This window comes from Poecile atricapillus, chromosome 5, assembly GCF_030490865.1.
Source record: "Poecile atricapillus isolate bPoeAtr1 chromosome 5, bPoeAtr1.hap1, whole genome shotgun sequence".
In the NCBI taxonomy this organism is placed as follows: Eukaryota; Metazoa; Chordata; class Aves; order Passeriformes; family Paridae; genus Poecile; species Poecile atricapillus.
In genome coordinates, this window is record NC_081253.1 from 3,805,063 (window position 1) to 3,819,770 (window position 14,708).

The window sequence follows — 14,708 nt, forward strand, 5'->3', positions numbered from 1 at the left end:
AGTGCTGTCGATAATTAGCAGTCTTCTGTTATTACTAGACTCAGGTGTCACAACTGTGTCTCATCCTCATTACAGTAAAAAATTTCACCTATCAGATTCATTATTGCTAGATAATGCGACTGAGAGCCTTAGCAGGCCCTCCAGAAAAGTAATTCAGCCAAGCAAAATTATCAGCTAATTATATTTAGAATCAAAAGCCCAACAACTATTTGCAGATAAATTGTATGAATTGAAGTGAATAGACCTGAATATTAAGATTCATAGATTTAGCAGATGATTTGTTAATTGGAATAAAAAGACCATTTACTAGCCATTTTAACAATAGATCAATCGGAACTCTTATTTATTATTTAACTAGTAGTGCTTAAGCATTGAAATGAAGAGTAATTGTATTATTGTTATGATATGATACTTTTCTGGGAGAGGACAGAAATGCATGGAAATGAAAGGATTCCCTGTGCATCCTCACACCAAAGTCTGTGTCAGTGTGAGCTCTGCCCAGTTTGATTTGATCTTTAGGTCTTGACAACTGGGAGGTGTGAGGTTTATAGTAAAACTTACTACTCATAGTAAGGGATAGGTCAGAAAAATACACCTAAACTTTGGTACGGAAAGATAGCAAAGGAGTATGCAAATAAGATCATTTGCAAATGAAAGAATTCCAAATTTTTTACTTTCATCCAGCAAACCACGGAGGCATTAAATTCTGATTTTACTAATTCATGATCCTGGTAGAGGTTTTTCGTAAGGGGAAATTTCATACTCAAACGATGACTCAGATCCCATCTTGGCCTGCAGTTTTGTTTTAGGGAGCTGTTCTTTTTTTTTTTTTTTTTTCCATGCAGACGATATGATTAAAAAGCAAATATTTTAACATAACTTAGTGATCTGAGCTATTACTGAAATGTCCACAGTTTCACTCTTTTTTTTTTTTTTTTCTCCTAGATTAAAGAAAACTTTAAAAATCTATTTGCTTTGACATATGACACAATATTTAAGAACTGAAATCATCAATTAAATCACACATCAGAAACATTTCCCTTTGGTAAAAAATATAGTGCTAGACGATGTACACTTTGAAATTGTTGTTAATGTTTAAAATGCAATCTGAAGTGCATATGTTATTTAAAAAAAAAACAACATAAATTACAAATTTTAAAAGTTTATAAAAAAAAGCAGCAGTCATTTCTTAGCAAAAGCATTTGCAGAGAAATGTGTCTTTGGGGTTTGTGGATATGCATAGTTTTCTAGCATGAAAGCTGAATATGTTATTCTTTAAATTCTTTTTTTTTTTTTTTACTGTTTAAAATTGAGTAGGTCTAAAAGAAATAGAGTCCTTTCAGGGTACCTGCAATAAAATACCAAACCTGATACATGAAGGTAGCAAAAGTCTTTGGGTTGTCACTGAAAATAGAAAAGGTGAACATTGACAAGATTTCAGATTTTTTTTTTTTTATTCTGGGGAATGAGGGAAACTGAAGTTAAAAATAAAGTTCTCGTATGGTCAACATGTTGGAGGAAATTCAAAGCCTCTCATAAAATAAACATATTTTAAGAAGCGTTTTGAATTTCACTGTGTAATTTCTGGCCAACAGAAATTACAGTTGTATCTTTGGAGAGACGTTGTTGTCAGATCAATGGTCATTATGTGAAAAAAATACACTGAAACCTGGATGCCTTTAACCCATTCAGCTGTTAAAATGTGAACTCCAAGGGGGACAGCTCTGCAACTGGAAAACTTTGCATCAATTCTAAAATATTTGGGTTTGATGTTACGGGAGATACGTAAAATGTTCCTTGGGGAAAAAAAAAAATCCAAGTACAAAGCTTCGCGCGCTTTGGCAAAGGAATTTCATCAGCGGTTATTAAAAAATACAACAGTTTATGTCCCAAAAAATAAAGGAAATTATCCAAAGCATGTGAATAAGCTGAAATATCCCAGCCTGGAGCATGCTGCAAGTTGTTCCTCTGTTATATTTAGCTGTAACCTTTGGAGTCTGGAAGTCTGAGGGGAATATCTGCTGCGCCAGGTGAGGGTGGGGTGTGTGCGTGTGTCTGCGAGCACACCATGGTGTAGCCAACGTGCCCCTTGTTTCCCAGCAGCATTATTAAGCAAAGCCGTCCATACTTCACCATGTTGTTACATGTGTCTGTCTGCTGATTATAAAATGTGTTAAACAGTATTTAAAAAACAAAAAAATGCAGAGCTGCGCTTTGATTTATTCAGCGAACAAAACATATGCTCGCTGTTCTGTTCTATGTAATTCATATGATCAATAAAATTTTCTTTAAAAAGAGCAACTTTGGCATTTAGAAGGATTATGCTGCTGAAGAAAAAAAAAAAAAAAATGTTTCCCTCTTGCTGCATGCAGGCAACCTCAAGGCTTTTGCACGGAAATAAGTTTTTTGGCTGACTAATGTCTATTTTTGTATATTTGTGATTTCTAATCCTCAGGATCGAGGCTGTGCATTGTGGCTGTTACCCGCTGTGTCCCAAAGCCTTGGTGTACCCAGAGATATTCCCAGGTAGCTGCTTTGTTGCCTGTTCCTTCTGCTGAAACGTAATAACGTGATTCCTGCTAAAATCCAAAGTTTGGGAAGAAACTTGAGTGAAAGCAATTGTTTATTTGGCAAGCCAACATGTTAGTGTTAAAGCAAATTTTATGTGTTTTAATACATTAGACGAAGTTTATATTTGCCATCTGTTCTTTTAAGATATCACAAAAGCAAGTTTTGAAATAGCATTCTTCATTGTTAGCATACACATCCCGTAATGATAGATTTTTGTTAAAAGGTCACTGATGCCGCAATGGTTTGCAAATTTTTTTTTTTTTTTTTTTGATACACAGAAGAGGGAAAAAAAAAAATCACACCAAATTATTTAAACAATTTAATAGTTAATAGTATGCAACTGCAGTACAGGATACACACTAATGTAGTACCAGTTCTTTGAAAAATCTCATCACTAAATGTATCACATATGCATTGTGTTACATTAGAATAATGTATTTTAATCACCCAAAGGAGATGTCTAAACAGCACAACTACACAGTCTTATTTAGCATTAAACATCCTTGTGAGCTGAGGTAACCTTATAAAATCATGCTTAAATAATGTAAAACACGAGGCGGCACAGAGCAATATGCATTTTTAATTAGTAAAGTGACTAATATCGAGTGTGTGCTTTGAGGTTTTTGTTTCATTAAAAATGTATCTGTTTTTCCTGCAGCTGAATATCTGTATTCTACACCTGAACAGCTTTTAAAAAGGCTTCAGAATTTCTGCAAGAGACCAGATATTGTAAGGAAACATCTCTATAAGGTAGTTGTTTGGAATAGTTTTAGATGATATAATGCCATATTGAAGTACAAAGGGAAAAAAAAAAAAACCTTAAAAAAACAACATTTAATTAACATACTAATGTTTAAAGGAAACATGCTAGGGAGGGATATTAGTCGTTACACTAACAAGGATTAATTAAACTGGATGCCAGTTGTATTAACCTAGGTCTTATGAAATACGTGCACTTAATGCATGCTACATGTTTTTTTTTTAATTTACTGTTTTCCAAAATGACTGTCCTTTACATTTGGACCCAAGAGGCTTATAAAAATGAACCTGGATTAATGCAACTCATTAGTTTAAAAGGAAAATAAAAGAAAGATCCTACAATTATACTAATGAGGATAAACCTACCTTCCTGTCCTAATTTAATCTTCAAAAAATGCAGGTGACAGGTATCAGGTAAGATTTCTTTGGCTTCTGGAATTATTTGAGTGATTTTCATAATTATAATTATTTTAATTCTTTGCTTTATAAGGTGTGTTGAGCATTACAGTTTATTGGGAGCATAATTTACTGTCATTTATCATGTCCCCTTCTTTGCAGTTATTTCTGTAGAGAAAGTCCAGGTTCAGTGGCAAACTCTCTGTTCAGGTTTTGCTCGAGTGTTCTATGCTAGGCCGACTTTCATGGTTTTAAGTGGTGTATTTACACTAATGGGAATCACAGTTTTCTTTTTTTTTTTTAATTTGAATGTAGATGAAGCACTAAATTTTACATTATTCCAGTGAAGAGCTGTTACTACACAATGCTGTTTTCAGAAGAATAACTGCAGGTTTTTTCATTCTGCTTCGTGCTGCTTCGTACATTTTACAGCGGTTTTTGACTTTTACTGTCCTGGCTCTGCCGTGGGTAGGTTGGATGCACATCATCCCTGCATGGCAGAAGGGTTTCAGCTCATGCAAACCCCTGAATTCAGCTGAAAGTCCTTAAAGGCTTGGGGGTGCATGGAAATACTCCTCGTGTTAACCCGTGCGACACAAATGCGGTTCTTGGAGCGTTCCCTGCCCGTCGCCGTCCAGCCTCGCTGTTAATGAGCAGGTCGAGTAATCTCCTCCTTAATTTGGAGTCTCATACTGCCAACAGACCCAACCTCATGCCTCCACCTCCCTCCCTCCCTCTGGGGACCAGAAAGAGTTGGGTCTTGCTGTGTCTTGTCTGCCTCTCTCCCCCTTCCCGCACACACCTAGCAGGAGCAGTGAGGGCTTAGCCCATGCCTTGACTTTTTTTGTGACCTAAAAATAGGCATTTACATAATGATACATCAAAGATGATGTTGTTTCTGCAGGAAACAGTTAAACCTCAAGGAAAAAAAAAAAAAAAAAAAAGGAGAGAACCAAAAATGCAATTTAACACCCAATTTCAAGCTCATTATCTTTCATTGTCTATTAACTTGGCAATGGTTCAGAAGGTAGCTCATAATAGTTTAAAATGCTGACTGAACACTTCCAGTGCTCAGCATTACTTCTTGAGTCAATAGTATCGTAGAGTTAGACATGGGGGCTTCAAAGGGAAAGCAGTCCTTAAATGTTTACCTTGGCATTTCCCAATGCTTCAAGCTCAGCTAATGGCTGCATTCACATGGATCTTCTCCCACATGGATCCTGAACACAGAGCCAAGGCATGCAAAAAATACTGATATAAAATAGTACAGGTCGAAAATGTGCACACAAGCTCCGTAGGCAAAATGCTGATTTGCTTGAAGGATTTTTCTCTCTTTTTTTACACATTCCTAGGGATGATTTGTAGGCAGAAGCTGAAGGTGTTTATCCTGCCCCTCATGCACGGGGTTTGCAGGTCTTCTGAGTGTCAGAGCTGGACCTCTGCAACAGGTAGCAATGGAGCTGAGTTGGGGATTGTTTTAAAATGAGGAAAGCAGAGCCTAATCCAGCACCTGTGAGCATCAGAGGAAATATCCCTGTTGTCTTTAATAGGCTTTGGATCAGCTTGAAGAATACTGTTAGATCTGTCCTTTTGTGCCTACACCCACATACACCTAGTCTTCCTTCACAGTGGACCATCCACAAAATCTCCTGGAAAATGTTAGCTTAGAGCTGTGCTGTTAAGGCCATTACAGCTGGAGTGATGCTGCTTTGTAAGGAAACTGAACAGAGTGAAATCCTGAAGGCTACGCAGCACCTGCACCGTGTTTTCACATTTTTTCAGATCATTGTAATAGTATCTCTGCTTTAGTGGACTAGAAAAGGGATCCCAGCACAAGAGTCAGCCATAACCAGGTCCTTCTCTTTCAGAAACCATCCTGCCATATCCTCTGCATTGAATTTTTTGAGTATCTGTGAAATTTTGGAAGTAGAAATGCTTTAAAAGCAAATTGTGCTTTTCTCTGCTGGTTGGGGATTCTGCTCCACAAGTTGGGAAGTAATCACCTTGGCTTATCTTTTTACATATTGTTGGAATTTTATTACTCAGGATATCTATAATAATTAGACAGTGCCTAATTAAATAGGCAGTTTATTCCTTCAGATGTCCTCAATGCTGGTGCTGACAAAATTAGTGGCAGAAAGGAGATCAATGGCAGCAGGGCAGTGGGCTTAGGGATGGGACAAAGGGAACATCCCTGTGAAAATGCACAGACCAAGGCATTAAACTGTAGTAGCATAACTCCACAGAGCAGATTCATGCCGGCAGACTTTTTAAAATGTCCATAATGTAAGCACCTATGAAAACCTTTCCAGATGATGTATTACTCACCCTGAGTATTCACACAGCACTCAGGGCTGGCTCATCTGCATTTCAACCTTGCCTTCTGCCAGTTATTAGCAGAAGATTGAGATGAGAGGAAAGCAAATCTCATTTGTTATCAATTATTTGTTCTGTTCCAGTTTCATGGAGACAAACTCTAGTTCTGGGTGGTTTTGGTTGCCAAAGTAAGCACCAGAATGAAGCAAATAACAGCAACAGAGCATTGGTCAGGGCACAACACAGGACCTGTTAGTGCCCTATCTAGTAGATTTAAAGTTAAAATAAAATAAATAAAATAAAATAGGGCAAAGCATTTGTTTCTGCATTATTTTCTTCAAGTTTACCTTTCAGTTTCCTCACTTGAGTTTCTTAATTTAAAACAGCATGTATAAAGAGTATACAGTGGAAAGGGACAAGAAGAGTTGCCAAAAGCCAGGCATGGAAGGAGCTGACAACTTTAAATAATCTCTCCCAGCCCTCCCAGCTGAATGAGTGCTGGTTGACATGCTGTCAGCTTCAGTTCCTACAGAAAAATCCTACTCTCACTCATGCTTGTTTAACGGAGAAAAGAATTTGGCCCACTTTCTGACATTCATCTTCTCATTTCCATCACACTACAGAAGCTCACCTGCCTATGAAAAGACACATGGCATGATTTTTTTTCTTTCTGACACCACTGTAGAAGGAAGTCTGCTGAATTCAAAGGGATTAAACTGCTGTAAAATCAAATTAAGATCCCAGTTAGACCGTAGACATCTGAATTGTTTCCAGTCTCAGGATTTGGCTGTATAGGGCAGTACAAACAAAACTTTCTTTTTTTTCTTTCTCTTTCCTTTTCTTTTTTCTCTGATTTGAGATAAAGCAGTATCATGGGTATTTCAGGGGAGTGTGTAGAAGGGAAAACTGCTCCTGGTCCAGCTTTCATATTAAGGCAAAGCTAGGGAAGCAGCAGGAGGCATTCTCAGTGTAAGATACAAGGCACTGGACACGTGAGGATGCAGGGGAGCCTGATGCCAGATGTCCCCTCAGCCACTCAGCCCTGTTGTTCACAGTTCCTGTACAGGCCATGTGAAAGCCAGGGATGGTGCCTCTGCCTTTATCTTTACCCAATCCCCAGCAGAACTCCATGGGAAATTAATTTTTCCCTAAGCAACCTGGTCTAGGGGAGGATATTCCTGCCTATGTCAGGGGCTTGGAATGAGATGGTCTTTAAGGTCCCTTCCAACCCAAACCATTCCATGATTCTACAATGTGTTTATGATGGTGTTTAAATACTTTCCTTAATTAGCTCAGGTTTTCCCAACCTTCAGTTGTGTTGAGTGTCTTCTTGTTCTGGATTTGGTCACTTGGAAGCAGGAGCTCCCCATCCATCTTTACTGTACCATCCATTATTTTATAAACATTTTTCAAACATTTACAGTATCCAGTCTCTTCAGTCTCTCCTTCTGAATGTTATTCCATGTTTATATTCTAATCTCTCATCATTCAAGACATTCTGATGCTTGAGAGATGTTTTTGTGCTGGTGTGATCATTGCTTTAAAGAATTGTAGGCCGTGCCATCAGTTTATGTGATGTGTAGTACTCTGATAATTCCCAACCTGTTCCTTATGGAGCCAATCCTACTGTTTACTTTTTATTGGTGAATGTATATTGAGCAGATGTTTGCTTACAGTGTTCTGTACAGATCTTTTGTCCCGGGCTGATAAAGTTAATTCAGAGCTTTATAGGGTATGCAAATAGTGCAAGTATTTCCATCCATCCTGCAGGCTTTCTGTTCATTAGCAGAGCATGTTTGCAGAGTTAAAAAAGAAGGAATTGTATTGAATTTCTGCTTTTACCTGGCTAGCATTAGGCTCAGGTCAGAAGGAGGTTAGAAACACAAATGAGAAACTTGTATTTGCCTCTTGAGCTGCTCAGTTTCCAGAGAACGTGATTTAGAATGGTTTCAGAGGTGGTTTAGATCTGCTTCTCAGAGGCTGTGGGGGAAGGTTACAGGAACTCTGGAGTGCAGAGCTCTGTGTCCGTGCTCTCCCATCTCTGTTCCAGTGCTTAGGCATGTGATCCTAAGGAAAATAGGTAAAACATACGGATTTTTTTATGTGAAAGAAAACTTCCGTTTCTTATTTGGAACACAGAATCACAGACTAGTTAAGAAAGGTGCCTCTGGAGGTCACCAGCCCAGCCTCTGCTCAAAGCAGGGCCAGTTTCAAAGTAGGATCTAACTTCAAACTTGAATTAAGTTGCTCAGGATCACATCCAGGTTAGACTCAAGTCTCGACACTTTCCATTGCCTGTGTTTGGCTGATACAGTGAAACCCTTCTCTAGCTTAGGAGTTTGCACAGGTGGGATGGGGTGCTGGGCTGTGGGACACAATTTAAGCATTTTGGGTAAACCTTAGGTCTTCAAGTAACTGTGATAGAGGGAGGTCAGCCTGGCTAACATGGATCCTCACTGGAAGAAATGAGCTGGCAGGAAGGGAGTTGGAGTTGCCTAATTTTGGGATCCAGCCATAGAGAAATGGATGTATGTGCAGATATATATGTGTGTAAGTGGCCTGCACCTGAACTTCTCTCTGGGCTTGTCTTGCTCTTGGTTCTCTGAGGTAAATAACCAGTAGACTCCAGCTCTCTGAAAATCACAGAATCATAGAAATATTTAAGCTGGGAAAGACCCTTACAACCATTAATCCAACATTTCGTGGTCACCATGTCCCCAGATGTTGGCTGCACTCGCAGCGTAGGACTAAAGCAGTTATGGGGGCAACTCCCAGCATAAACACCAGGATTTGGAACTTTTCATTCTGACAGTATTAGATAGCTTCCAGGGGAGTTTTAGAAAGCAAATGAAAACTGGCAGATGAGCCACAGCCACTTCAAAACAGTAGATGGAGAAATGGGTCAAAGGAAATAGGAAGAAAAGTTGCAAAAAGCGTGAAAACTTTTTTTTTATTTCTTTTCCAGTACAGTTTATTCAAATTACCTTGGGGAAAAAAAAGCATGAAACTGTTTTCCCACTGTTGTAGTCAGTCAGTGTGTTCTGAGCCATCCTATGCAAGGTACTGCATAGATTTGCATTGAAAATTTGATGTGTTTTTTTTTTTAAAGACAGCAAGAATGAGGTAAGTTTTAAAAGGCCAATATAAGAAGCTGCAGAACAGACCAGTTTGGTCAGGGAAATACTGTTACTGTGCTGATGTGTATTAATAGCTCTGCCTTGGGCCTCACAGTGCACCCAGTTCATGTAAAGCTACAGTCTCTTTTGATGCTGGTTTCCAAAGGTGCTTGGAGTTTGAAAATTGAATTCCAGAAATAATTGCTACAAATTCTTTTCCACCTTGATTCTTCCCCCTGATTCACTTGCAGAGAGAAGGAGCTGGATCACAGAGTAGATCTGACCCAATACAAATTGGCTCTGTAAATCATTCCAGCCTTGCCTGCCAAATCTCAAAGGTTTTGTGTGGAAAATTAGTCTCTAAATCTTAATTTTGTTAAGGTGATTTTTTAAAAAGTGCATAAAATCTACACTAAATCAATACTGTGTGCTTGAACTCCAACTGTCCTGAAAGAGCCAGTCTTAATGGATGAAGACTCCTTATTAAATTCTAAAGGTTAACTCTGAAGTCCGGTGATGGCAGAGTAGATATTAAGTGCTTCAGTTTGAAGAACACTATAACACAGTAGAAAGAAGTTGATTATTTAATGAAAAATACTATTCTGCTACTGACATGCTGTTTGTTCTTTATGGGAAGGTACTGCTTTATGTGAAAACTTTTCTTCTTTTGATCTCCACATATTTAGGAACTGTTGATGGAGTGATAGTGATGGAATTTTATTCCTTGAAAAAATGAATGTCCAGATCTTTGCAGAGTTATCACTCCCCGAAAAAAAAAAAAAAGAAAAAATATATATTATTCTCTAATAAAGCCCAGGGTGATGATGGAGAACTAGGCCCTGCTCCTGCTGGTTCTGGCTCGTGGTTCTTCCATGTCTGAGGGTGAGAGGGGTACATTTTTCCCTGAGGGTGTTCAGTCATTGACATGTCCACTGAGACCACCAGTAAAGCAGAGGGAGCAAATAACCTGGATCTGATGACCAGCTTACCTGTCTTAAAAAAAACACCATTGAATTTTTAAAAAGCACCATTTAAGTGTTCTTTGACCAACTGGCTTCCACCCCTCCTGAAATCCTTATTGCATTTTGTGTCCCAGCCTCTAACACGGTTCCGTGTGCTTCTCTCTTGTGCTTCCTCGCAGGGCGAGACGGCCGGGTTTTCTTGGGCAGCGCTCGGCAGTAAATTCAGGTCTCTGCTCGCAGCAGAACCGAGGGAAGATTTGTGACAGATGGGGCTAAGTCACAAACTTGCAGCCTCAGGCAGAATTGTGGAAGTTTCCAGAGTGTGCCCATATTTACCTGATCAGAGAGAAAAGAAAATCTGCAGAGGAAGCCGAGCCTGGCTGCTTGTCATAGCTGACACAGAGCCATCTGCCACAAACCTGTGGCGGCTTCAGATCTCCAATCCCTGCCACCACCCCAGCTCAAATTAAATACAGATTCTTAGAGACGTTATGATGGTTACACATGTCCTCGGCATCACATGCAGGAGACTGTTCAAAAAAAATATGTGGCCTGTTGTGTAACCGCACTCATGTATCCCATATGTGGTGCCACATTGAATTTCCGGTTGAATCTGTTTTTATCCTTTGTACTGGATGACATGGTGCCTGAATTCTTTCTTTTCGCCGACACGATGGCAGCCAAGCTGCAGCTTCAAACGCTCACACTTGGCTGAGTTTCTACCTAGGTTGCCAGGTTATCATTGGAGCCTTATTGTGTCCTCAAAGGGCCACAGGGCCTGAAAGGAGGATCCGAATGCTGCCGGACTAATTGGGCAGCCATCTCTGGGTTGTTGGGAGGCAAAGGGCTGCTTGAGCACTTCTCTCTCTCTCTCTCTCTCTTTTTTTCTTTCTTTTTTTTTTTTTTTATTGCAAATTAATGACTCTCTGGCGAAGGGGTTTTTAAGTGAAGGTATTAATAAGGGGTCTGGCAGGTAATCCCATGATTCGTGGAGTTACATTTGCATTTAATTAATCTTAAAGAAAGCTGAAAGATAAACAGCTGTAATTCAAACTAGCATGGGAAATATGCTACATGGTGCCATCTATCCGATAAAATGAAAGCCGAGACACTTGTTTTATTTCTCTCAAGGATGGAGAACAAACAGATAACAATCAAAATACTTCCAATAAAAACCAGTAGTTTAAATGTAATGGCAGTTCATCAAGAATCTTTGCATCCAGTTGCAAATACAGTCTTTTAAAGATAAATCACTTATGATTCCAGCAGTCAAGCTGCAATATTTGTTGATGTAAAATGTTTTGAAGATGTAGATTGTACAATAAATTTTTAATAAAGTGCCCACTGCAATTTTTAATTAGCATATCTCATTCATGTATAAGTGTGTACATCTATCTGTATGTTTATCACCATGCATATCCTTGTGTCAGAGTCAATGAATGCAATTGTGTCTTTATCTGATGAAGCAGAGTTTGGTTTGCAAGCAATAATAAAACCTTGTGGCAATTCCAACATTTTCAACTCTGCTCTAGGAAGAAGCAGGAAGAGGACTCTGGGTAAGGTGTTATGATGTGAAACTGGTAAGACTTGTCTCTGCTGTCAGGTGTGGTCTCAGCTTCCCTTGGATCAGACAGAGCAGCTCCTCTCCCTGAAAGGGGTGAAAGGTACAGGCTGGTCTCCCTCCCCATGAGTGTCTTTGTGACTTTTGACAGCATCAAGAAGCTGAAATGTCATTTTTCAGTGTGAGAGAGAGCATGTGTTACTTCTTGTTGAAATTATCCCATGAAGCAATCAGAAACAACGCAGGGACACCCAGTACAAAGTGTTTGGTTATTCTCCTTGTGCAGCAGAGTTGTAATTTTGCAGTTATCCTCTCTCTGCATTCAGGTTCCTCCTCCTTTCTGCTCAGCTAAAGCCCAGCTTGGTTTTAGGCACTACTTGTGATTGGGTGGACGTGGTCCTCCCAAGAGTGAAGGTCTGGTGGTCATCCTTGGAAGACCCAAGGAACAGGATTGCCTTGCAGTCCTGCCAGAGTGTATCACAAATCTTCACCAATGTCATCACACCTTGCACCAGCAAACTGGAATATTTTTTGGCTTTACTGCTGGGGAAACTGAGGCATGGTGCAGTTGAAGCAAACTGCTTCAAGTATGACAGTGAGTCATTCTCCAAACCAATAAAGGGAAATAGGAGATGCTGTAATGCTGCACTCGGGCTTGTGGTGAGCAGACTCAAAACATCAAAGCTGTGTGGTTTGCACTCAAGGTCTCCTGCTGTCCTCAGGGCACACCCTCATCAGCCCCACAGCCAGAGGAGGTCTCCCCCAGCTCTTGGTGAGGTGGAGCTCTGCCCTGCTGAACTTAATGACAGTGATCCTTCAACCATGCCCAGCTCTGCCTGGTGAGCAAGGTTTCGTCTTGGTGGAAAATTTTTCCCTTCTTATGAAGCCTTGCAAGTAACATTCTATAATAGAAACTGTGTGAGGAGTTTAATTGCAGGGTAAGAAATAGCAATGCTGTGTTATCTCCTGATACTTCTTTACATTCTTAGCAAAGATGCACAGCTGCTGTGGAGCAGAGATTCCTGGAAGTGTTCAAGGTTGAATTGGACAGGGTTTGGAGCAGCCTGAACTGGTGGAAGGTGTCCCTTCCCATGGCAGGGGTTGGAACTGGGTGAGTTTAAAGGTCCCTTCCAACCCAAACCATTCTGATTCCATGTCCTTACCACATCATAGGATGTGTCAGGGACCACCCTGGCTGTTTGAAGTCCTCAGTCAAGAGTGATGTAGGACTGCCAGGTAGCCAGAGGTGATACTTGCAAGGCTTCCAGGTAGTCAGAGGTGATGTTTCCCCCAGAAAGTGTCTCCTTCAGCACTTCAGACTGAAACAATCTATAGAGTTTTGCCTCTCAGTTTCAGCAGAGGAAACAAGAGTGTCACGCCACGCTGCTTCATTTCAGCCGCTCACTTCAGAAGGTCAGAGGGACAAAGTGGGATCTCGGTCCCGTTGTTGCTGCACACATGAGTAAGCGGTGAATGCAGACGCCTAATCCTGTGAGTAGAACAAGAGAATTGAACCTTGACTTACTTTCATATTTATTGATGTTTCACCTGCACCAAGGCTGTGAGACAAGTTTCAGTGCAGAGTCTGAGCTGGGTTTTCCCCAGCTCTGTGCCAGCCTCGCCAGGCAGTGCCCTGACCAGACAGCTCCTCTTGCATCAGTAACAGGCCAGGAACCTAATCCTACAATCCTTTTGTTTTAGTATTTGAGATCACAGGAAACACAGGTTTATTCCACAGGAGAATTGTCTTTTTCTTTATAATAGAAAGGAAAATCCTAAAACAAATATGGAATTCTGTAGCAAACCGTTTCCAGCATTCTTAGCCCCACTCCGGTGCTGCAGGCACAGCAAGGAGCCGTGGAACCGACCAGCTTCCATCCCTGCTTGCAGCACTGAGACCTCTGCCTCAGCTCAAAGCTGTTCTGAATTAGGTGGTTAGATTTTTTTTAATTGCGTTTTTAAAGACCGAGCCAGCAGTTCATTAGAAATCACGGAGCAAATTCTGCTTCTCTATTACACCAATATAAATCTTGAGTGAATTTATATCAGGATAACTGGGAGGGTAGAATGTACCTCCCATCTTGTTCCTCAGATTATTAAAAGTTAAAGGGCCTTGAAAATTAAATTCACCTTTCCCTGTTCAAGCTGTTTACTCTGTTTTTTATTCCAGAAAGGACAGTTGAAAATAATTAACCAACCTCCTTTCTGCTCATAGGCACTTTCAAGTTGGGTTCTCATGTACTAGCCCAAGACTAGTTTGTGTGGAAAAGACCAGAGGGCATTTTCTTTCAAACAAATTGTTTTCATGGGAATAATTTCCCAGAGAATTATATTAAAACCTTTCCATGAGTCCTTGATTTTTGAAAAAAAAAAAAAATAAATAATAATAATAAAAAAAAAATATATATATATATTCCTCTTATATATCCTTGATTTGGGGGACTTGGCAATGTATTTGCAGATATAAATGAGCACCTTAATGAAAGTCCTTGAGGATTTTACCTTCTAACAGGCTAACCTTATTTAACCAAAATACTTCTTAGCAAGGCTTCATCTTGCTGGAAAATTTTGCCACTGAGTTACCAACCCTTGCAAATAAGGTTTTATAATAGAAACACTGATAGAACTTTAATTACAGGGCAATAAATAGCATCGCTGCCTAATCTTCTGATATTTCTTTAGATTCTTAGCGAGGGCTCGCAGCTGTTGCTGGAAGCTGACAGTCAAGGGCTGTAGGGGTTGGAAGTTGTTCCCCCACCCCGCGGGAGGAGGCTGCGGGACGCGGCTTCGAGTCCCGGGAGCGGCGGGGAAAAGAGGGGAGGGGAAATGGGGGGAAACGGGACCTTGGCATCCAATATCCCACCCGCGGAAAAAGCTTTTCCCATCCCGGTGAACGGCCGAGAGGATGGAGGTGCGCAAACCAGGTTAAACGAGGCCAGTGGCAGCTGGAATGGTAAAAATAATAATAAAAATAGCGATGATAATAATGATAATAATAACGCGAGGGGCAGCCCGCGGTGCTCTCGG

General features: G+C 40.3%; 1 protein-coding gene across 13 annotated transcripts in view; it reads left to right on the forward strand.

Moving 5' to 3' along the window:
• GTDC1 (glycosyltransferase like domain containing 1) overlaps positions 1 to 14,708 on the forward strand; it is a 303,268-nt gene that overhangs the window by 159,623 nt on the left and 128,937 nt on the right. For 8 of the 13 annotated variants that reach the window (XM_058839511.1, XM_058839513.1, XM_058839515.1 and 5 more), the window contains 2 exons: positions 2,456 to 2,526; positions 3,230 to 3,321. In XM_058839511.1, coding sequence (XP_058695494.1) covers positions 2,456 to 2,526; positions 3,230 to 3,321 — 163 coding nt within the window. Of the gene's footprint in view, positions 1 to 2,455; positions 2,527 to 3,229; positions 3,322 to 10,299; positions 11,478 to 14,708 lie in introns of those variants that run through there. The other 5 variants (XM_058839522.1, XM_058839514.1, XM_058839525.1 and 2 more) reach the window with 3 other exon arrangements.